The sequence below is a fragment of the Acomys russatus genome, chromosome 22 (assembly GCF_903995435.1).
Source record: "Acomys russatus chromosome 22, mAcoRus1.1, whole genome shotgun sequence".
NCBI classification, from domain to species: domain Eukaryota; kingdom Metazoa; phylum Chordata; class Mammalia; order Rodentia; family Muridae; genus Acomys; species Acomys russatus.
In genome coordinates, this window is record NC_067158.1 from 25,530,108 (window position 1) to 25,554,703 (window position 24,596).

The 24,596-nt window shown below is 48.2% G+C and overlaps 1 protein-coding gene across 1 annotated transcript; it reads right to left on the reverse strand.

Moving 5' to 3' along the window:
• Positions 1-173: 173 nt before the first annotated feature.
• Nelfa (negative elongation factor complex member A) lies at positions 174-24,368 on the reverse strand. Its single transcript, XM_051164743.1, has 11 exons — positions 24,006-24,368; positions 10,572-10,743; positions 9,241-9,402; positions 6,438-6,527; positions 4,800-4,930; positions 4,644-4,713; positions 3,961-4,049; positions 3,107-3,218; positions 2,030-2,295; positions 1,782-1,881; positions 174-1,693 (listed from the first exon to the last, which is right to left on the reverse strand). The coding sequence occupies exons 1-11, from the start codon at positions 24,213-24,215 to the stop codon at positions 1,509-1,511; spliced, it is 1,587 nt and encodes a 528-aa protein (XP_051020700.1). The 5' UTR covers positions 24,216-24,368; the 3' UTR covers positions 174-1,508.
• Between the last annotated feature and the right edge of the window lie 228 nt (positions 24,369-24,596).

Below are 24,596 nucleotides of genomic sequence, written 5' to 3' on the forward strand. Positions count from 1 at the left end.
ATGTGGAGCCCCAGCTGTTAGAATCCAGGCACCCGTAGGGCAGTGCATCTGGCACGAGTGATGAGGACCCAGGTGTTAGTCTGAGGAGCTCGTAGGACTCCTTGGGTCCCAGGCAAGAACACTCAGGGTGGCATTTCTGGTGATTTCCAAGTGACAACTTTCAAGCTGAAGCATGATGTATGAAGTGCCCATCTTCCAGAGCTACTTTATTTTCAAGAATTAAAGATAAAAATGTTTTAATTAAAGTTAACTGTCAGTTGCCAAATATCTTCATCTACGAGGAGTGTAGCTGATGACTGTTAGAATAAAATGCTGTGTCCATGTGTATCATGGTGTCACCGTATCCTATTGAGATGTGAAATGCCCTATCAGAAATTAAATTTAAGTTTAAATGTGCCTATTGGTGTCTAAACTTCATACAGTATAAAAAGTCAGGTTCCTTTTTAAGAATGCTGGGTGCTGTCACTAGGTCTGATAGTGAAGGCTTAAAAACTTGAAGTTTGGGGGGAGGGGGGAAGGTAATACTAAAATATAGATGAGAATTACCAGTTGGGGAAAAAAATAGCATTTAAAGTGGAAAGTTGTGTTTGGAAAACTGTAATGAGTATTTTTTTATTAAAAATCTTTAAAGGCCTTTTTCTTACACTTATTTTATATGGAACTGTGTTTGACTCCTCTATTCCTGGGTTATGAGTTCATGGGCAGCTGGCATAGGCCCACTCCCAGCACTGTGGCTGCTGAGCTGGGCTGTCCCTTGGCTTTCCCTGCTACTGACTCTACAGAGTGAACACCCGCAAGGTTGTCCTACCCATTACTTACCTGTTTTCAGGTAGTCTTGTTAACGCCTGACCCTGCCTCTCCTTCCCCGGGTTCTGATAGCTATGTAGGGAGGGGTTCTGTCCCAGAGCAGGGAGTGAAGCTAGCCTGAAACACAGCTCTGTGGGCTTTTTTTTTTTTTTCCCCTTTTCTTTTAAAAACTAAACTTTAATACTCAGATCATTTTACAATGAAAATAGGTACCCAGAGACAGGTTTGAAATGTTTACAACTGTACAAAAAACATATACAAATCCCTGGCAGGGAGTGGCATCAAGACTGGTCAAGCCCTGCTGACACCCTAGACTGCCAGGTGTCACCTTTGGTCCCCTCAACCTCATGAGGGAGGGCATGCACAAGCAGAGAAAGCCCTCTCAGCCAGTGCTATTTCTTTAAGAAGAAATAAAAACAGTAGAAATCTAACAGGCACTAAAATTAGGAAGTTGTAACTTTTTTGGTTTGCATTCAAAATGTAATCTTGAGTCCAAAAAAAGATCTTAATCACACAAAAAACTAACCCCTATTAAAATATAAAAAATAAGCCTACATTCCCCAGAGAAATGGCTGGGGCCCAGTAGCCTGTGGATGGCAGGTGCTGGGTGGAGCATATCCTTCGGTATCTGTTCAAGTCACTTAGCTTAGCCAGCAAAACGTGTCCTCTGGCCTGATGAGGGGCAGCAGCAAAGACAGCATTTAGGACACATTGGTCATAGGCTTGTACTTCTTGAAGCGTGTCCACTGGCCTGTGGCGTAGTTCATCTCGAACACTGTGTCCACTAGCATGGTGGTACTGCCCTGGCCGTCTGCCTTGGGCAGATCCTCTGTGTGCTCGCTGAGCTTGATCTGGATCACATCCCCCTGCTCCGGGCATGGGTTCTCTGTAGGGAGCAGGGGCTGCTGGGCAGGTGCCGGGGGCCAAGGAACCCACCCCCACCCCACCTCCCAGGCCTAGTAGTACACACGCACCTCTAGAACCAGCCATGAAGCCCAGGATGAGGGCTTTCTCGGGCCGAGTGACCTTGTTTGCTGTCTTGAACATCTCCTGGGCAGCAAACATCTGTTCTCTCTGTGAAGAGAGGATGTGGGTGCCTGGGCTGCCAGGGCCACCTACTTCCACCCACTAGCCCTGCTAAGCTTATCCTACAACACCCCCAAACTGCAAAAGGGAAAGCTGTGCTATCCATCTATTGGCCATGGCCCTGCCAGGTACGTACCGTGAGGGACAGGTTCTTCTTAGGTTGTTGCTGAACAGTGGCAGGAGTCTGTGGGGCCACCATAGCCACTGGGGGTGTCTGAGCAGTAGGAGTGACAGCTGGGGGAGTAGTAGGTGTCAGAGGTGAGGTAGGTGCTGCAGGCGTTGGTGTGGCTGGGCTCAGGCCACTGTTGTACATAGGTGCCCTTTGTTTAAACTGTGCTGGCAGTGTAGGACTTGGGGCACTGGGTTCCTCAGGTGTCCGGCTGGCTTCCCGAGAGGGTGGGGCTGCAGGCAAAGCAGATGTATTAAAGAGTTGTCCAGGAAAGGGAGTCTACATTACTAATCTGCTCAACCTATAGCTGGCCCTCGGCTGCCTGCCCCAGGCACTATTTTCTGGAGAGGCAATAAGCTCAGCTCTACCTCCCAGGCCCAGACAACTCCCCATACCAGACATCACTGCTGACCAGAAGCCCTTGCTTCACAGCCAGGGACAGGAGCCCCGGGCACTACTACCTAGCAAGGCAGAGTCCATGTCCCCAGGCATTTCTAGACCCGTGGATTAAGTTGTTCAGGGCCCTGCTTAGCGTGGCCTACGACAAGTTCCCCCAAACTCTGATGCTGGTTACAAGGTACTGAAAAGCAGCTTCTCCAAGCCTAGCACCCTTTCTGCCTCAGCAAGGCTGCTGACCCTTTCATATCTTGAGGTAAGCTGAGCCTATTGGAGCCAACCCCCTAACCTAGTGGCTAACCCAAGCTTATGTCTGACCCTTAAAGAATCATTCCTCTGCAGAATCCCTCGTCTGGGGAGAGACGATCCTTGGCTTCCCACCCACCCAAGAACAGGTGCAAAAAGCGGCAGTCTTGGCAGCCACTTGTTCACTCAATTCAGGACTTCTGACTTATTTTTGGCCAGGAAGAGTTCCCCCTGCTGCGTGGGATCAAGAGACAGGCAGCCACCTTAATGCTGGGCAGCACCATGTAAGCAAGGCTACTTCCTAGGTGGGCATGCTAGGCTCTGTCCAGGTGTCAAGGTGACCCTGTAACCCCAGGGCAATTCCTTGTGAGGGTTGAGAGAAGACTGGCTTAGCATACTCACCTGGAGGAGTCTCAGAGCTGGGGATATAAGATGAGGCAGGTACCACACTGGGTGTAGAAGGTAGGTAACTTGTGGAGGGAAGTGCTGGCTCACTGTTCAGAGACCCAAGTTTCTGGAAGATAGAGGCCATGGTCCCTCCAGGCAGAAGTCAGGGTTTCAGTACACCTCCCTGGGGCAGCCTGGACAACTTCTATCAGCCACTGCCCATCAATGGAGCAAGACAGCAGGTATAGTTATCCCCAGGGCAGGGACAGTGGCTTCTTCAGGCCATAAGCCCCTGCCTTTACTGACAGTGGCTTTTAAACTTAAGCCACAGCCACCATTCTATGCTCCCAAACTGACATCTGGGGAAAGCAGTTCAGCAATGCAAAGGATACCATCAAGAAAATGGACTCAAAGACTACACTGTGAAACAGGGCCACACTTGGCCTCCACACATGCAACCTATGCACCTGTCTCTGAATACCTGTTTCTGTTTCCACAGACAGAATCTGGGGAAGAGCCACTGGCTGAATCACCCTTACCACATACATGCAATGCCTGGTCTTCAGGACACTGCAACCTCAAGCAGGAACCACACCCAACGGACAGGAGAATAGAGGGCAACGGTGTGGAGACACCCCAGGCAGTAATCCTAGTACGAGGCAGGGATTCATTCTAAACACGAGGCTGATGCCCAAGTCAGCCTCTGGCTCCCTCTGCCACTAACATACATGCATACACACCTGCACACATCTTAGTGCTATCCATCAGGACAAGAGGGAGCACATTATTTTGGCTGTGTCAGGACGGGGACACTAGGGTCTAGAAGTGGCATGTGGCATGCCCACGGCTACACTGCATCGAAGCCCTACCTGTGTGGACACCAGGCCAGCAGCATAGTCAGGGGTGGCATTTTCAACAACTGTCTCTTCCTTGGTGGGCTTTTCTATCACTTCTGTGTCTGCCAATTAAGGAGAAGAACTGATTAGTGGCTCTCTGATCCAGCTCCAGTTCAGAAATCAAGGGTCCTCTGTGTAGGCTGAATGCAAAACAACAGCATTGTGCACTCAGGTCTCTGGGCAAAGGAGAAATAATTCCTTGGGTCAAGCATTGTACCCTATAATCCCAGCACTTAGAAAGGTACAAGCTTGAGGCCAGCCTGGACTACAGTGTAAGACCATGTCTTTAGAAAGCCCCTACCCACCCCGCAGAAAAGACTCTCAGGAAAAGTCCCATTAACACTGTGGCAAATTAAGGCACACAAGCAGATTGGAGCAGGGCGGGAAGCCCTGAGGAAACCCCAAAGGACTGGGTACTCTATACAGGAAGAGAAGCCCTGAGGAAACCCCAAAGGACTGGGTACTCTATACAGGAAGGGAAGCCCTGAGGAAACCCCAAAGGACTGGGTACTCTATACAGGAAGGGAAGCCCTGAGGAAACCCCAAAGGACCTGGGAACTCTATACAGGAAGAGAAGCCCTGAGGAAACCCCAAAGGACTGGGAACTCTATACAGGAAGGGCCAACACAGCACACAAGGCTGCAATGCTTTGGTACCTAAAGTCTTCCTCCTCCTCTTTGCCTCCCGGCCCGCTCCAACCGTATTCAGCTCAGAAATATCCAGCAGCTGCCAAAATAAATGCACACCATACTTAATTACAGAACAAAGAGTCAGGGCTAGGCCTCGCCAAGATCATGAGAAGGATGTCCCACCTTCACACCCCTTTCTTTCTGCAGTGGTGTCCTCGAAGGTGGTATTGGGGTCCGGTTCCCAGAGGGGCTGAAGACACTGGGTGTGGTAGGACTTCTGAAAGGGGCTTGCTTCGGGATGCCTTTGAGAGGGGCTACAGAAAAGACACTGATGTCAGTGACAATGCCCTGGGAGCCCCAGCAGCCTCTGAGCACAGGGTTGAACAAGGCTGCCTCTGCCATAGGGAAGCCCCAGAGAAAAGTTAGTTTCCTACCATATTTTGTACTTTTCACATTTTATCCTGTGCTAAAAAGAACTCGAGGTGGGGGGTGAGGAGGCCTAGGGCTAGAGCAATGGCTCAGTGGTTAAGAGCATTGGCATTCTTCCAAAGGACCCAAGTTCAATTCCCAGCACCCACTGTAAGCTCTATGTCCACCAGGGCATTCTATGCCCTCTTCTGCCCTCCAGGCACACATATATAGACATATATTCAGAAAAAACAGCCATATACACAAAATTATAAAATAATTCAAAAGACAAGACAGAACAAGAAACCATTCAGGCTGCCTTTGCCAGTATCACTCTGGTGAAGGGACACCTATTCAGACCCTGCAAGCTTAATGACACCCCTGAAGGTCTGTTGGGAAGACCCAGGCTAAACACTCTGGAGGTGCATACTCATATCCTTTCTAAGAAGGCGACAGCTGTCTACGACACCCGAGGCCCCCAGACCTTGTAGGACAAGAACTATGCGGGTAGCAAACTCTGCCCAGAATGATGACACTCTGACCTGACTTTGGTTAGAGCGAAGGCAGCGTCCTCAGCTGCGTGACCTTATACTATCAAGTCTCTCACAATACCGACTTGCTACTTTCCTTACCGCCCCTCAGGTGGGCCACTCACTGAAGGACTATCCCTACTCCATCTTGTCCTTGTATCCCAGGAAATTACCTGAGCTCCGTGTCTCTGTATGCCTATATACATTTGCCACCACTCAGGACGCCTTGTGCTACATGCTGGGTCACGTGGACACAGTGATGGCCAGGCTATTCCTTCTCAAAGAAGTTTGGACAGCGCCTGTGCTCAGAGGCGAGTGGAGCCTATGCTACAGCAGCAGACCACAGCAAGGGAAGAACCATGCCCTGCAGTGATGACAGTAGAATGGGCAGCCATACCAAGTGGGAGGACCAGCAAGGCTTCCCCTTCACTCTACAGCTGTCCTGCCCACTGGGCCCTGCACATGGTTCCAGAGGAGCCCTGTCTTTTGATACTTAACACAATGCTAAGCGCACATTTGTATAGGCACTGCCTAAAGGGCCAAACTGCTGTGTGATCCTCCACTTTGGAAACTTGCCTGGGCTCTCAGCCTAGCCACCTGCCACAACTGTTATACCCAAGAGGGCGGCTGCAGCAGTTGTCTCCTTCACAAGCCACTGGTCTGCTGCTGGCTCACCATATAGCCTCCTTCCTGTCCCCAGGCAAAGACACACGTGGCCCTGCTTGTCCTCACACACACGTTCTCGCTACAAAGCCAGTGGGCCTCAGCTCTCGGGACTAAGTCTGAATGACCATTCTGGTGAGGAAAAGTCATACCTTTCAAGGCAAACCATCCTGCCTGGCAAGCAATAACAGCACTGGCCTGAGAGCACATGCAGCCTTACTTGTAGTGTCCATCTTGCGGAGCAGCCCCCGGCCCTTGGCATGGAATGGCACCCCGGCACTTCTCTTCAGCTGCTGGGCTGTCTCAGTGGCTATGAGAAAAAAAATCCACAGGGTCAAGGGTCACATAGATCATAGGGCCTCTCAACCCATAAAGCAACCTCGACATGAGTGACTCATAAAAATATCCAAGGTAACATCTTTGTCTAACCCAGCAGGGATGCAGCCAGAAACGCCACTGAACTTTACAGCAGGTATTTCCTTTTTAAAAAAAAAAAAAAAAAAGGAAGGAAGGATTATTTCCTGGTGCTTGTTTTTGCTTTTAGGAATCACTGCCAGGAGAAATGGGCTACAGCATGTGGCAAGAAAGGCTAAAGATCATCTTAATCTATACTAAATCTCCTCCAAAAGCAACAGCACTGCACTGGCCTGTGGCTATACTTCAGTCCACTGAGGCTTTCCCTGTGCTCTGGTAACCAAAGCTTGTCTTGGGACAGACCCTGAAGGAGGCATCTAGATGGACAGAGCACCTGAGACAACACATGGCTAAGTCTCACCCGGGGATGCCCCTGACTTGACTGCCTTGTCTTCACCCATGGATTGTCAGACCCTTGCCCAACTCTTCTGCCCGACTGTGGCAATGGAAGAACTAACACCAAGGCTGCTATTGCAGAAGGTTTTCCTCGTCTTGTGCCTTTAATAGAAAATACTAAATTCCCCTTTCAACCATGTGCGCTGGCTTTCTAAAGTGATGATTGAGGCAGGGAAACACCAAGGGTAGTGATGAGGCATTCAGGAAAAAGCAGCTAAGTAGGCTCTTCTCTCAGCATGGAATGACGTTAAAGACAATGAAATGACTACGCTGTAATAAAGCTGAATATCACATAATAAAACCCACTGTCTGTTGTAAGGCCATTTTGTCTAAATAAGCCTTCCTTGTTCACGGAGTAGCTTGACATAAGCTCGGGTATGGCAAAGGCTTTCTGTGTCAGGGAATTTCCACATAAGTGGCTCTAGAATCATCCCAGCCACCTGCTGTACCCCAGGGAACCTGGAGCCAGAGGGGCTGCCATCTTAGAGGTCTCCACAGCTGTCTTTGCAGCAGGCTCAGGCTAAGATTCCCCCTCACAGAGTTATACATAAATGTGAGAAAAACAAGAGATTTTCCTTCAGTGGCTTAGAAAAGCTGGAGGGCAGGGCTAGCCTAGTGCATCAGCAGCGCTCCTGACCTCCTGACAGCTGGACAGGGTTAGCCTAGTGCATCAGCAGTGCTCCTGACCTCCTGACAGCTGGGCAGGGCTAGCCTAGTGCATCAGCAGCGCTCCTGACCTCCTGACAACTGGACAGGGTTAGCCTAGTGCATCAGCAGTGCTCCTGACCTCCTGACAGCCGGGCAGGGCTAACCTAGTGCGTCAGCAGCGCTCCTGACCTCCTGACAACTGGGCAGGGCTAGCCTGAGTGCGTCAGCAGTGCTCCTGACCTCCTGACAGCCGGGCAGGGCTAGCCTAGTGCATCAGCAGTGCTCCTGACCTCCTGACAGCCGGGCAGGGCTAACCTAGTGCATCAGCAGTGTTCCTGACCTCCTGACAGCTGGGCAGGGCTAGCCTGAGTGCGTCAGCAGTGCTCCTGACCTCCTGACAGCCGGGCAGGGCTAGCCTAGTGCATCAGCAGTGCTCCTGACCTCCTGACAGCTGGGCAGGGCTAGCCTGAGTGCGTCAGCAGTGCTCCTGACCTCCTGACAGCCGGACAGGGCTAGCCTAGTGCATCAGAAGTGCTCCTGACCTCCTGACAGCTGGGCAGGGCTAGCCTAGTATATCAGCAGTGCTCCTGACCTCCTGACAGCTGGGCAGGGCTAGCCTGAGTGCATCAGCAGTGCTCCTGACCTCCTGACAGCTGGGCTGCGACAACTGCGCAGAGACCTTCTGGAGCAGCTTGGTCGGCCTGAGCTCCATAGAGCTACCAGATAGCACAGGCGGAAGATCACAGACATGTCCTACTGCAAGGCTCTTCCTTAGGTTCATGCAAACTGGGAATGTGCTAGCCTGTGATCCCAGCACTCAGGAGGCTGAGGCAGGAGGAGGGAGAAGCTATGCCAGCCTAGGCTACAGTGAGACGGTTTTCCAAAAACAGTACACAAACAAAAACAAACCAAAAAACAGAGCTTTCACAATTAATTACTAATTACTACTAATTACAATCATTAGTAATATTAATTGCATAGCCAAAATAACAGTTTATGGAAAACCCATCTTTTCATTTTAAATATTTTTCATTTGCTGGGTTTTTGTTTGTTTGTGTTGTTTTGCAAAAACGAGGTCTATGTTGCCTAGGCTGGTCTTAAGCCAGTCTGAGCTCATGTGATTTTTCTGCCTCAGCATTTCAAGAAGTTGTGAGCCAGGCACAAGGTGCACTTGGCTTAAAACCCATGCTTTAATGTTATCTGGCTAAAGGACACTTTGCATGCCCCTTCTCCAGCAAGCTAGTGCCTTCCACACAAATTCTCCTAAGGCATGATTTGGGAAAACATTACGAAACCATCCCACATCTTCTATGATAGAGACCAGAAGTAGCTGAGACCAAGGTCAGGATACAAGCGGCAGCCTCATACTGACACCCCGTTGTGAAGGAACCACATTCTTGACTGGCACAGATTCCATTTTGTGAGATTATAGGCACCATGTTTGAAAACCTTGAGGTCTCTAATGCATGTTTCTAAACAGCAGATAAGCTAGGCTCTTTTAAAATAAAAAATATCTGAAAACACCACAGAGATGAGAGCAGGGTTGTGCTAAGTCAGACACTCACACTTCTGTAACAGCTCTGCCCGCAGCGTGGCGCTCTTGGGTTTCCGCTTCAGCTGAAAATGCTTCACTGGTGGGGTGAGGGGCCCCGCGAGGGTTGTCAGAGCGTTCTTGTTCAGGTACTGGCACTCCAGTGGTAGCATGGCAGATGCCTCACACTCGCTCACTGTGGAGAGCCAGAGAGTGTGGAAGGAAGTTTGAGCTCTTACACCAGGGAGCTCAGGCTGTAGTCCCACAGCTCACAGGTAGATGGCTCCACAGAGGCTTCCATTATTTACCGCTGTGGCAGCTTCTTGCTTTGGTTTCAACCCCCTAGGGTCCCCACCATTCCAGCTCCACCATCCCTGAAACCCAAGACCATTCAGGTGCAGCAGGGCTAGACAGGTCTGCCACTCCAGAGGAAGGCGCATCAGACTTTCTAGGGGCATTTTAAAAACAGAAAATGCCTAGAAGAGAAGACAGAGCTCCTCAGCTATGTCAGCTGCAAGCCCCTGGGCTGTGGAGGTCCAGAAACCACAGGCATGCAGCAACATGGAGGGCTGCTTCCTGCATCCTAACTACAAGCAGCCTCAACACCAAGAGGAACAAGTGTGCGGCTGTCACAGCCCTGGGGCTCTCCTGACACTACTCAGCTGCCTGGAGCCCGAACAAAACGCCAAGGAGCTGCCCTAATCGGTTACATAACTGAGGGAAGCAGACCCATGAGAAACGAGCGCCCTCATCTTCCTGTTCCCAGCAGAACTAGCACCCCAGCAGGGGCATGTGACCTGTGCAAGCCAATGCTCCCAGTCTGCAACTACAAATCAACAAAATCCCAAAACGTCCAAGGGCGTCACAAGCAGCCCTGTTGGGAGGGTGTGACCTTGAGCCCCCAACTTCATCTTTTTGAGAACGAGCTCGAGGTCTCCATTCTCCAAAGAGGGAGAGAGTATCAAATGTAGAGGCTCCTGCTATCGCTTCTCTAAAACCACCAAGCTGTTTTCTAGGTTTCATTTCATAGTTTAGCAAATTTTTGTTGGTATTTTTTATGAGTATCTACTTTAGGACAGAGACCTGTTTAGGCTTTGGAGACACAACCCGCAGGGTTTTCACCCTCATGGAGCTTATAGGGAGAGAAAGCAATGGCCACACAAATCACAGATGAGTCATATAATTCCAGACAAAGCACACACAGTGGGGACAGGGCTGTGGTTAAATCAGACTGAAGCACGCAGGGAAGGACAGCCAGTGTCTAAAGAGCCACGTCACACTACACCAACACTGTGATACTTGACAACCCAGTATCTAAACGGAGAGCCCCTTCCTCCTACTGTAAAATAAAGCCAGGCTACTTACCTTTTTCTCGAAGTTCTCCTAAGATGTCTTGAACATTGGGGTTCTGCTCCTCGAGGTCCAGGTTCAATGAGCCAGTGTCAGGAAAGGACTTGAGAATGTCAGCGACCATAAGAACCCAGGGATCTGAGTCCAGAGTGGCCAGCTGGATGATATCCATCAAAGCGCCCTTCATCTGCCAAGACAGGGGACACCGAAGACATGCTACTAGTTCTGTTTGCCCCCTGTCCAGTGACAACTTAAAATGTGCCTCGCCATGCACCTACCCACTTTCACATTGGGGCCTCTGGGCAGCCTGTGGCAATAACCACTGTACTAATCCTCAGGGCCTACAGCTCTACCTGGGCTTTGCTTCCTCCATCTATCCTGCCTGAATCCAAGGCCATCTGCTTCCCTGACATGCCATAACCTTTGTCGGGCTGTGATGGCCCATTACCCAGGGTCTCCCATGGCTTTCCAGATTGTTCCTATGCTTGCTTAACTCCCTCTGGTGGGCAGATATAACAAAATATAAGATTCAAGGAACCAGCCAGGTGTGGTGGCACACACCTGTAGTCCCAGCACTCGGGGAGACAGAGGCAGGTGGATCTCTGTGAGTTCGAGGCCAGTGTGGTCTACAAAGAGTATGGTCTACAAAGTAAGTCCAGGACAGCCAGTGCTATAGAAAAACCCTGTTTCAAAAAAAAAAAAAAAAAAAAAAAAAAAAAAAGATTCAGGGAACCAGGATCACCATGCCTATACTTAGAGAATATGCACTGTTGAGGGGGTATTTGGTTCAGATTCAGCAACAGGGAGCACCAAGGCAGGTTGGAAACCCATCATTTCTTGGGTGCAAAGAAGGGACAGGGACAAGGGCTTGCACCATGCATAACTGCCTCTGCGAGTAATATAGGGACTTGAAGATATAGTGCACACGGGAAAAGCACAGAAAGCGGAATGTGTGGAATGACCACACAGCTTATGAGCTAAGGACACTCAAGACAGGCAGAGTCAGAGAGGGGCCAGGCACAGTCGCTGCTGAAGCCTGTTTGAGAGCTTGGCTGAAGACAAGAGTGATCTGACCTCTACCACCCACAGAGAAAGAGTGCCACCCAGTTTGTGGTGCTTTGTTATAGTTTCTGTGGTGGTGTGAACAAGAATGGCCCCATAGGCTCAAGTTGGAATGCTTGGCCCTTAGTAGAGCTGTCTGGGAAGGATTAGGAGGAGTGGCCTTGTGGAGGTGTACAGGCGTGAATTCTGGAGTGACGGCACCTAGATCTTTTGTAAGTGGTCAGTGCCTGTTACCGGAGGTTTGCCGGGCTGCTCTTCTGAAGGATTCATAGAGCCTTTGCATAACGTAGGCCCAGACAAACCAGGAAGTCTCCCAGGGCTGAGCTGCTTAGGCCATGGTTCCTTCAGACAACTCCTGGGTCAGGTAAGAGGTGTGGTGTGGGGAGACTGCCTTGTTAGAGTGCCTTTGTGTAACAGTAAAGAGACCCTGCAAAGCTGGTTTGCAGTTCAGTCCTTCAGAGTTTGAGCCCCTGCTGCTGAGAGAAGCCTAGTTCACCCACCCTGCGGGGTCTCTCTTGATCTGCTCTATAGTGCTGTGTCACTAGGGGAGCCCTTTGAGGTTTCAAAAGCCATGTGCCTCTCTGTCTCTCTGCCTCTAATTTTTGCATCAGCTGTGAGCTCTCAGCTACTTCTCAGCACCACGCCTGCCTGCCGCCACCACACTCCTTGCCATGATGGCCATGGGGTAACCTTTAAAACTGTAACCCAGCCCCAAATTAAATGCCCTCCTTTACAAATTGCCTTGGTCATAGTGTTTCCACACAGTACCAGAACAGTGACTAAGACAGCAGCCCTGGAAAGGTAACTTACCAAGAGGGGACATATTCTATAAAACATGGCTTTTAAAGCCATGGATGGTGGCGCACACCTTCAACCCCAGCATTCAGGGAGACAGAGGCAGATGGATCACTAAGTTCGAGGCCAGCCTAGTCTACACAGAGAAACCCTGTTTAGAAAAAACAAACCAAAACAAAACCAACCAACCAACCAACCAAACAAACAAAAAACCCCAAAACAAAACAAGCAAACAAACAAACCCTCAGGTAAAAATAGGAAGAACATTGGATTGAATATTTTATGTATCCTCCAAATTTGCATTTTGAAGTATGTCTTTAATATGCCATAGACTCAGCCAAGGCTAACACAGAGAAACCCTGTCTTGAAAACCAAAATAAAACAAAACACCATAGACTGAGCTGCTTAGCTCAGAAACGGGCCAAGCATAGTAGCTGTAGGATGCTTTTGTGCACTGTGTATTCAAATGCTGACTTCTGTACCCAGAGACCTGGCTGTGTCCATCACTGGCATTATTTCTGAAGCATCTCCTGTCTCAATGTTATGTAGAAACTGTTCTCCATCACCTGTGATTGGTTACTAAAGAACTGAACAGCCTATAGTGGGGTAGGAGAGTTAAAGCAGTCTTCCTATGCTCGGGAGGCAGTACCAGGTAGAGGAGAGAGAAGGGCACCAAGAGGGAGGCACCATGAAGACATGGATGGTCAATAGTAGGGCACACGGCTGGGAAGTAGGCCAACATCAGGATTAGTTGGGTGAATTCACATCGAGCTTAAAACCTGCCTAGCTACAGTGCTTGAAGCTTATTAATAAAAGTAATAGGCAGTTGGAAAGATAGCTCAGAGGTTAAGAGCACTGGCTGCTCTTCTAGAGATCCTGAGTTCAATTCCCAGCAACCACATGGTGGCTTATAACTATCTATAATGAGGTCTGGTGCCCTCTTCTGGTATGCAGGCATACATGCAGGCAAAACACTGTACACATAATAAATCTGGGAATAAACTTGGGAGCAAGGGAGGGTATTAGAAAAGCCCATACTTTTAATTTTACACATAATAGTATGTGCCATGCAGGCAGATCTCTGAGTTTCAGGACAGCCAGGGTTGCATAGTAAAACCTTGTTTCAAAACCAAACACATATCTCACAGGCCTAGAGAAGTGGGAAGCAAGGTGCTAGCAGATTGGGTGTCTAGTAAGGGTGGCTTTCTGACCTACCCATCCCATAGTCCTATAGGGTAGTACTCGATCGGCTGCTTAATCTCTCACTATGTTGCCGAGTGGGCTAAGAAGTTAATGTACCAATCTGGGAGACACACAGACACTGGAACTAAAGTAAAGCCCCAGCCCATACATTCCCAGAGACAGCCTTTGGGAGACAAACAGGACATGGGTTACAGCTCTGCTGGTCTGATAGGATGTCCCCAACTTCTGTGTCACCTCAAGAGGGCTTGGAGATATGGTAATGGGCTGTAAGCTGGGTAAAGAGATTCCCACAGGGATTCAGGAGATGGGTTGCCCCTGGGATCTCAGGAACTCTGCTTCCAGAAGCCTGAGACTGTGGGTCCAAGCCCTCAGTGTCAGATGCTGTCAGCCCTCTAAACCCAGGAGCCCCACCGCCGTGGGTTCACCTGGAAAGGAAGTAAAGAAAGGTGCTCACTACTGTGTGCATGTGCTTCTTTCTCATGGCACTGCTTATGCTAGGGATCATGAATGCTGTCCAGGTGATTCAAGCACACAGATTACACAAAAAGACTTCCACTGTACAGTGCACTCTTGAGTGTCCTGGGCTCAGAACTGATCCCTGTAGTTGCTGAGGGTTAGCTGTAATGTAATGTAGCCCAAGTTAACACAGCCACTTGTACACTGAATAAAACCGTAAGCAAAAGCCTCCCTTTGGCCATATTCTCACTGTGCTTACCACAGGCACTGACAGAACGGGTGACAACCGAGCCCTTTGCCTTCTGTGGGCATGACCCCCAAAGGTACATACATGGCAGACAAGCTTCCTACCCCTGCCTCCAGCTGCAGTCAAGGCCATGTGCACCCACTCCACAAATGCAGGAGGAGGGTTATACGGTGTGTGTTGGCCAGTTTTATGTCAACTTGATACAAGCTAGAGTTATCTGAGAGAGCCTCAATTGAGAAAATGTCTCCATAAGATCCAGGTATAAGGCATTTTCTTAATTAGTGATTGATGGAGGAGATTCCAGCCCATGGTGGGTAGTGCTATCCCTGGGCTGGAAGTCCTGGGTTTTATAAGAAAGTAGGATGAGGGCTGGAGAGACGGCTCAGAGGTTAAGAGCACTGACTGCTCTTCCAGAGGTCCTGAGTTCAATTCCCAGCAACCACATGGTGGCTCACAACCATCTACTTTGTGATCTGATGCCCTCTTCTGGCCTGCAGGTGTACATACGAGCAGAGCACTGTATACATAATAAATAAATCTTAAAAAAAAAAATAATAAAAAAGAAAGAAAGAAAGAAAGTAGGATGAGCAAACCAAGGCAAGCAAGCCAGTAAGCAGCACCCTTCCTCCTGCCTCCAGGTTTCTGGCCTGTCTGAGTTCCTGTCCTTGCTTCCTTCAGTGACGGACCACAATGTGTAAGAGTAACCCAATAAAGCCTCTCCTCTCCAACTTGCTTTTTGGTCATGGTGTTTCGTCACAGCAGTAGTAACCCCAACTAAGACAGGATGACATCTAATACGTGGCCCCAGACTCAGATTCCCACAGAACAGAACAGAACCTGAGAGGGCAGATCAGACACTTATCCAAGATGTCAAGAGACAAGAAAGCATATCTAATGGTCTTTCTCCTTGTTCCTTACGCTGTACTGAAGCTGTATTTTATGTATATAAGTGCTTGCCTGAATATACATCTAATACTATGTGCATGCAGAACCCACACAGGCCATAAGAAGGCATCAGATCCCCTGGAACTAGAATTACAGATAGGTGAGAGCTGTCATGTGGGTTCTAGGAAGTGAGCCCAGGCTCTCTGGAAAAGCACCAAGTATTCTCTACCATTTGAGCCATCTTTCTATCCGCCTCCCTCTTGGGATGACAACGTTTTGCTCTATAAGCCAGGCTGGCCTGGATCTTCCTGCACCAACCTCCTAAGTACTGGAGTCACAGGTACACACTTTCACACCAGGTTTATACCTAATCTTAACAAAAACTTAAGGGGCTGATGAGAAGACTCAGTGGTAAAAGGGTTTGCTACAATCCCTAAAGACCTGATTTAATCCCCGGGACCCACCTGTTAGAAAAAGAGAACCAACTTTCACAAGTTTCCTCTGACTTCTACACATACACCACAGCATAAGCACTCCTGTATATAGACATTATGACCACACACAGAGGAAATAAAACATGCAACAAAAGAATGTAAAGTACAAACCACAGGGCTGGGAACATATATAGGTCAGTGGTAGAGTAAATCCTATGTATGGTCAACTCCCTTTGTTTGAATACCAGCACATTAGTGTATCTCAGCAGAGAAAAAGTGAGGGACACACCAAGGGACAGGGGAGGAGGTTACTGTCACTATGGCGACTGTCTATATGTGCCCCTCACACTATAATGTTAATTTTTCCTAATCAATTACACCTTTTCTCATAAGCCTTGAAAGCAATGTACATCCTAAAGATAGCAATGCAAAATGCATATTAATAGAATGCCCCGGGGAGAACAAGGAATGCACACGAGGATGGAATGAAAAACAAAAACAAAGATGCTTTGGGAGGGGGAATCAGTACCAAAGTTTCAACAGAAGAGAGAATGAATGGACAAACTCTGTCAGACATTACCCAGACTGCAATAATGACAGAGATTCCTACCGAAGTGAAACATTTGATGAGACAAATTTGTAAGACAAATTAAAATATTTATTCACCAAAACCTATCAGAGGAAACCGCATAACTACAAATGAACTTGCCCAAGTGACGTAAGTTGGGAGTGGGGTCTTCAAGGCCAGAGCTACACACCAGAGGCACCATGGCACCTCTCCACAGGAGACAGCAGTTACATCACTGGATTCTGGGCAGTCCCCATGAGGTGACTGGCCTGTAAAAGGGCTGGTCAGAACACAGTTTGGATCTGGCATCAAATCCTTGGGAAAGACACACCTGTGCTGGCTAGTTTCTGTCAACCTGACACAAGCTGGGTGATCATGGAAGAGGAACCTCAGCTGAGAATGTCTCTATCAGACTGGCCTATGAGCAAGTCCATGGGGGCATTATTACTTCTTTATCTATGTATTTATCTATTTATTTTTGAGACAGAATCTCACCATTTAACTCTAGGTGACCTAGAATTCACTATGTAGATCAGGCGAGCTTCAAACTCACAGAGGTCTGCCTGCCTCTGCTTCCAAAGTGCTAATATTAAAGGCACACCACACCAGGTTCGCTTTTCTTTTTTTGAGTCAGAGTCTCACTATGTAGCTCTGGCTGTATTGGAACCCCTGTAATTGGGGGTTGTTCTGGTGTGCTGTGTATTCAGATATTGATTTCTGTGCCCAGAGATCTGGTTCAGCCCTGATGTGGGCACTGCACGATCATTGACCAATGTGTAAACATTGCTCCCCAGTATCTCCAATTGGTTAGTAAAGAAGCTAAACATAAACAGCCAGTGACTGGGCAAAGGAGACAGGGAGGTTGGACTTCTGGTCCAGTGAGAGGTCTCAGATAGAGAAGGACAACAAAGAAAAGGCAGAGAAAGGATGTGGCCGTGAGGACTGACTTGGTGGAGCAGAGGCAGCCCAGGCAGGACCAGTACAGCAAGTAACTCAGGGCATGTGGCTGGAAAGTAGCCAGATTAGCACAGGCGGTTAGAATAGATCATTATCTGCCTAAAGCTTAGCAATAAATCTAATAGGTCTCTGTCTCATTATTGAGAGCTAGAGTGGGTAACTAGAAAAGGTCCCCCAGATTTAATATATCTTTTCACTATGTAGATTAGGCTGGGTTTTGAACTCACAAAGATCTAGAATTAAAGGCATAAGCCACCACACTGGCCATTTTCTTGATTAATGACTGATGTGGTAGGACCCAGTGCTACACCAGGCTGGCCGGGAAGTGGTGATGTACATCTTTAGTCCCAGCACTCGGGAGGCTGAGACAATTACATCTTTGTGAGTTCGAGGCCAGCCTGGTCTATAGAGCTATTTCCAGGACAGCCAAGGCTACACAGAGAAACCCTGTTTCAACAAAACCAGTCTGAAGAAACCAGAGGGAACAATCTGATAAGCACCATTCCTCTACACTCCGTTCCTGCCTTAACTTCCCTCTACCATGGACTCTAAACTAAGCTGAAATAAACTCTTCCCTCTCCAGTTGCCTTTAGTCATAGTGTTTTATCACAGCAATAAAATGCAAACGAAGATAGAATTAAGTATCAGAAATGGGGTATTGAAACAACAGGGCAGACCATGTTGTTTTGGGGAGGATTATGGACACATTTGAACTTTAGGCTGGAAAAGCCACTGAGTGCTTAGAGCTTAGTGACTGTTAGGAGAGCCTGGAAGACAGGAATGTTTAAAGCACTGCAGGCAATGAAGGCCAGGCATGGGCGCTTTCAAAGAGAAGCAAAGACTATCAATTCTGTTCATGTGATATTCTGAATTGAGAATCCATGGTTTCTGGTCAGCTGGAGCTGAAGAATCAGCTGTGGTTAACAAAAAAACATCATCAATTAACAGCTTCATCAAGGCAACCTTTTGGGAGATGCTTCCTTCAGGTCAGCACATAGAACAGTGGTATGGGGTAGTGGTGGGGTGGCGTGGGGTGAGGCGGCTACATCTTAAACTGGCAGGTAAACGTGGTAAAGTACAAGTCTCCCAGGTGGCATGAGAGCTGCAGGACTGAAAGAGTCATGGGCAACAGCTGGGGTTTGGCACCATGTAGTAGTGCCAATGTTCCTGAGAGAGGTCAAGAGGTTAAGGTGTAGCCTGCGGAGACCCTAGCATGTCATAGATGCCAGTGCCATGGGGACAACCACCAAGGGCAGTAGAAATTGTGGAGCAGACCTAGTTTGAGCCATTACCTTACAAAACAAGCCACATGTGCTGTGGATGCAGAAGTGCAGAGGTGGAGCTGCTCGAGCTATTTGGAGCCCAGAAGATGGAGAGTAAGCCCCATTACACTCTGAGACACTGCATTGTTAAAGTGATGTGTTTCGTGTACAAACATGAGGGAAAAAATCTTTTAAAAAATTATGTGGTCAGTGATAGCTCACGCCTTTAATCCCAGCACTCAGGCAGCAGAGGGTCTCTGTGAGTCCGAGGCCAGCCTGGTCTACAAAGCGAGTTCCAGGACAGCCAAGGCTACACAGAGCAACTATGTCTTGAAAAATAAAACAAATAACACAAAAGACCATGGGACTAAAACGTTGGAGCGTATATTATGTCTTGACATTACTATTAACATGATCTGGGGATAAACAAAAAAGAGAAAGGTTATGTTTTAACAGTGATGTGTTTGTGTATCAAGATGACAAGGGGTCAACTGTACTGTTTAGGTTTTGTCAACTAAGAGTCAACTGGGAAGAGAGACCCTCAACTGAGGAAATGTCTCCATAAGACTGGCCTGTAGGCAAATTTGGAGGGACTACAACTTCCTCTTCTCCTCCTCCCCCTCCTCCGCCTCTTTCTCTTCCTCTTCTCCTTTGTTTGTTTAGGGTTTTGTTTTTTGAGACATCACAAAACTCTTGGTGGACTGGAACTCAGATATTTGCCTACTTCTGCCTCTTGGGTGCTGAGATTAAAGGCATGTACTACCATACCAGACTCATTTTCCTGATTTATGACTGATGTGGGAGGGCTGCCCCAAACAGTGATCCTGGTTCCTAAGAAAGCAGGCAGGGTGTTGGGGAGGGTCTGATGTATTTTGATGCTAATTACTGCTTGCTGTTTGACGCACCTTTTGCTTGATAAAAAGCCATCCCACCTGGGCAGGGCAGAAGAGATAGGAGACAGAGAAATTCTGGAAAGAAGGACTGCCAAGAGGAGAAAAGAGAGACCGGTAGGGGAGAGAAAAAGGCCGCCATGGGGTAGATGGAGGAAAAGCACATGGCCAGTGGTGTAGATAAAAAATCCAGCCCAGACAAAAAACATTAACAAGTATTTAAAATTATTAATAAAAGGTAACAGGTAACTTGATAAAAATTATTGAAGACAGATGGCATGGGATTGAGACAGAGATCCCATGCCTGCCCCACTATGGGAGGTAGTTTAGAGGATTGAGATCTGCCCTGCCCCAGGCTATTTTAAAAAATAACAAGTGTCTATGTCTTGATTCATTACTAACTGGGCCTACAGATAATACAAATAATTTTAAAACAATAATTGGGCAAGCCAGTAAGCAGCTTCCCTCCCTGACCTCTGCTTCATTCCATTCCTGCCTCCAGGCTCCTGCTTTGAGTTCCTGCCCCGACTTTCCGTCATGACAGATTTTTATAAACTTAAGCAAAATACTTTACTCCCTAAGTTGCTTTTGGTTACGGTATCTTATCACAACAAGAGAAAAACTAAGACAACACTTTTAGTTACTGTTCTATTGCTGTGATAAAATATCATGACCAATGCAATTTATAGAAGAAACAGTGTGCTTGGGTCTAGTGTTCTACTGTACATGTCCACCATGGCAAGGAGGCGTGGCAGCAAGCAGCAAGCACAGGGCTGGAGCAGAGCTCAGGGCTTATATCCCCTGGCCCTCTTCAGGTGTTTAGAGACAAGGACACTCTGTGTAGCTCTGACTGTCCTGAAAGTTACTCTGTAGACCAGGCTGCCTTCAACTCCGCCTGCCTCAGCCTCCACAATGCTGGGATTAAAGATGTGTACTACCACTGCCTATAGAGGGTTCACACCTTAAAGCACAACCATGAGACAAAGAACAAACTTGAAATAGTAATAGTCTTTAAAATCTCAAAGCCTAGCCGCAGTCATATCTTTCCCTAGGAGGGCCACGCCTCCTACGCTTCCCAAACAGCACTACCAAGTGGGGACCAAGTGCTCAGCCGCCAGAGCCTATGGGGTGCCCTCATTCAACTTCTGCAACACTCTCCCCAAGGGGAAAGGTGACCAAACCAGTGTTATTGTCACAGAAAACTGGCACAGTGTACGCCTCAGGAGGCAGAGGGATCTCTCCGAGTTCCATGTCAGTCAGGGCTGCATAGTAAGACTAAGGCAGGCATGGTGGTGCATACCTTTAATTCCAGTGCTCAGGAGGCAGAGGCAGGTGGATCTCTGAGATCTAAGCCAGCCTGGTTTACAGAGCAAGTTCCAGAACAGCGAGGGCTATACAGAGAAACCCTTTCTTGAACAGTGTTCCTAATAATAACAAGAACAACAACAGGAAACAGGGCTGGAGAGATGGCTCAGCAGTTAAGGGCACTAACTGCTCTTCGAGAGGTCCTGAGTTCAATTCCCAACACCCACATGGCAGCTCAAAATTGTAACTCCAAGATCTGACACTTTCACATAGAGACATGCAGGCAAAACACCAATGCACATAAAAATAAAGGTAAATAAAATTTTAAAAATGGGAAACAATCTATATGAGCTCTTAAAGAAAAAAAAAAAAAAAAAAGACCTTGGGCCTGGGAGATGGCATAGAGGTTAAGAACACTGGCTATTCTTCCAACAGTCCTGAGTTCAATTCCTAGAAACCACATGGTGGCTCACAACCATCTGTAATGAGATCTGATGCCCTCTTCTGGCCTGCAGGTGTACATGCAGACAGACTAATGTATAAATAATAAATAAATAAATCATTAAAAAAAAAAAAAAAGACCTAAGGACAAAACATTAGCAAATACTGAGCTCTGTACCTGCTCTTCAGTTACAAGGTAACTGTAACAACTACAAAGTTCTTAGTAACAAGAACCCAAAATATGCAAAGCAATAGTTGATAAGGAGGAACAGGCAAGTAGACAGCTGAGTACAGTAGGTAAGGAAAAAAAAACAAAACAAAACCAAGAAACCCCAATCTCAGTCACAGCCTGTTCTCAGCCCAGGTGCTATTCACTCATTACCTAAAGCCTAAAGTATTTCTATATACCATTGGCAAAAATATAAAATATACAAGTATAGGAGAATAACAGAACTTAATAGTTCATATTTAAGAATGGTTCTAAATAACTGCCCAAACTTCTAGGTTACAAGACTGTATACCATTATGACTATTTTATTTACACTGTGAGTTGAGGACATGGTTCGTACAGGGATTCCCAAGTTAAGTCTGAGGATCAGAGTTCAGATCCCCAAACCCACATAAAAAGCCTTGCTGGGTGGGTGTTGCCTATAGTCTAGCACTGCCCACATGGAGACAAGAGGCGCCCAGGGGTATGTTGGCAGGCCAGTCTAGCCAAAAGCATTAGCTCCAGATTCGATGAGAAACTGTCTCAAAAAATACATGTAGAACAACAGAGGCAGACACCTAAGCTGGACCTCTGGCCTCCACATGCATATGCACATATGCTTGCACATGTGTACACATGAATGAACATGTAAACAAAAAAGACACACAAAGTATGAGACAAACTGACAGACAGAAGTGCCAGGGGCCAAGAAAAGTTGAAGCCATTCCTCAAGATTAAGTGGAGGGTTAGCCTTGTATGTCGCACATCAAAACACACTAACAATAAAGTGACACTAAGCAGTTTGCATGACACACAAGTGACAACCCCGCCCCGCAAAAAAAAAAAAAAAAAAAAAAGCAGAAGCAAAGGGCAGAAAAGATGTTCATCCGCATGTGCTGCTGGACCACTGCACAGCCAAATATAAACAACGACGCTGCTTTACAAAATACCAATCCCAGCCAAGGGAGACCGAGGCACAGTGCTCGCTCAGACACCACAGGTGCCTCGACTCAAGGACCGAGCACTTCCTGAACAAGGCCAAGCAGGCACCGACCACGGGGAAGGAGTGGCGATTCACCATCTGGCAAAGACCCAAGAGCTTCATTCAGAAAGCTACGCCATGGCTGGAAACAGTGGTGACACATCAGTGGACTAGGACAGTAGCTAGCATGTACTAAAAAGAATATTTCTCCAAATCAGCAAGAAAAAAAACAAAAAAAAGCAATCAGGGGAAAAATTAGACAACTCACACACACACAAAAAAACCAAACAGCAAAATAAGCAAATGACACAAAGTTCAACCAAACAATCCTAGCAGTATCAACACAGTATCAACATGTTTTAGTGAGTATACTTTGATAAAAACAATTTGAAAAGCCACCTGGCATAATGCTACTGTCACCTACTTCTACAATTCACCTGAACAAAGAATGTTGGTATCAGTCACAACTGAACAAGCCGAAGTACTTTAGTTTTTAAACATTTCCGGTTATTGTATGGAACAGAAAGAAAAAAAAAAAAAAAAAAAAAAAAAAAAAGGAATGAAAACAACTAATCACAACCTAATCGTTCATGTGCTGTGTGCCGGGAGAATGGAACGCCATAGTTGGGGGAAAATCAAACTCTGTCTGCAGCAACTTGGATGAATCTGCCCAGGTGTCTACCAACCCAAGACACACCCACACCACACGGAGAAAGAATGTAACGTGGTAATACGTTGCCATATTAAGTTCTAATGAGGCAAAACCCAAAGATTCCTGGTAGGAATGCAGACACAACTGATAACCAGGGGTGGTGGTGGGGTGATGGGTGGTCGTGGTAAACAAATGATTACTTGCAGCCAGGCGTGGTGGTGCCTTTGAGGCAGAGACAGGCAGATCTCTGAGTTCTAGCCCAGCCTGGTTTATAAAGGAAGTCCAGGACAGCCAGAACTACACAGAGATTACAGGAATGGGTCATTTAGCTATTAGTATTTGTTAAGATGAATAACTACGCAGTTTTGCGTATACGGTATAGCGCAACGACAACTAAAAGCAGTAACCTTAATGATATAAAAACAATACAATAACCGGAAATGTTTAAAAACTAAAGTACTTCGGCGTTTTTGCCGTCAGATGTGGTGGCCCAGACCCGCAATTCCAGCCCTCCAGAGATTGAGGCTTTAGAAAACCAAGGTCAACCTGGGCTACACAGTGAGACCCTGTACATATGTTATTTGTGTGTGTGTGTTTGCAAAGCATCATATATGTTGGACGGAGAGAAGCAATGTGGAGTGAGAACGCACTGAAAAGAATCGACAGACTAGAGACCGATACTTGTAAGGCAAAAGCAACAAAATTAAGGTCAGCAGTGAGTGCTGAGGTCCCCTGACACGCGTCAACAATAAACCTTGTACTTTTACATCAACACTGTGGTCCTCGAGTGGTCTCTCGCGACAACCCCCTAGGGTGCAACACAGTCACTTGGAAAGTTGCACTAAGAGCCCCAAATCAAAAGTAGCTTCAGAACCGCAGGGTCCAGCACTCCGGGCCGGGTCGGGCCGGTCTGGCTGAAGGCTGTTCCGGCCCTGGGCCCAACGACCCCCGAGCGCGGACAGCGGCCCAGGTGGGGAGGCCCGGGGTCGCCGACCGGGAGATGAACGCGGCCAGCGGGACAAGGACAAGGTACGGCGCAGGGGTTGGCGGAAAGCAGGAGCGGTGGTGCTCCGTCGGGAGAGAAGCCTGCCCGCGCCCTCACCTCGTCCACCGTGCGGCGCGGAAGATGCAGCGTCCCGAGGAGCAGCTTGAGCTTCACAGCCGATGAGAGGCGGTGGAAGCAGAGGCGGATGTTATCGATGACCGCAACGGTGAGCAGGGACGCGATGCTGGGCGGCGCCCACAGCTCGTCGGTGGCGCCCAGCTTGTTGTGCAGCCACAGGCCCGTGTCGCTCTCCCGCATGGACGCCATCTTGGCGGCAGCAGCGCGCGCCGGCCGGCATCTTACGCGGACGCCTACGTGTCACCAGCGAGGACCCCCCAACATGGCGGAGCCCGTTGGCGCGGGGCGGGGCCTCGAGAGACTAACAAGCGCAGTTGCAGATGGCCGCACCTTCCGGAGGCTTCGAGCCGAGGAACGAGAACCCCAGCGAGCGGCGAGGCTCCGACAGACAACCTCTGGGTTTCCGTAACCCATCAAGGCGGTGCCGGGCGCGGAGCAATGACGTAGAGCCCGAGTTGCGTCGCACCCGTGTGCCGTCGATGTGCACCACTCTCAGTCCTGCGGTGAGGTGTGACAGAGTTGTGTTGTCCCCTACGCTGCCGGGCAGGCGAAAGTCTGGAATGGCCACCA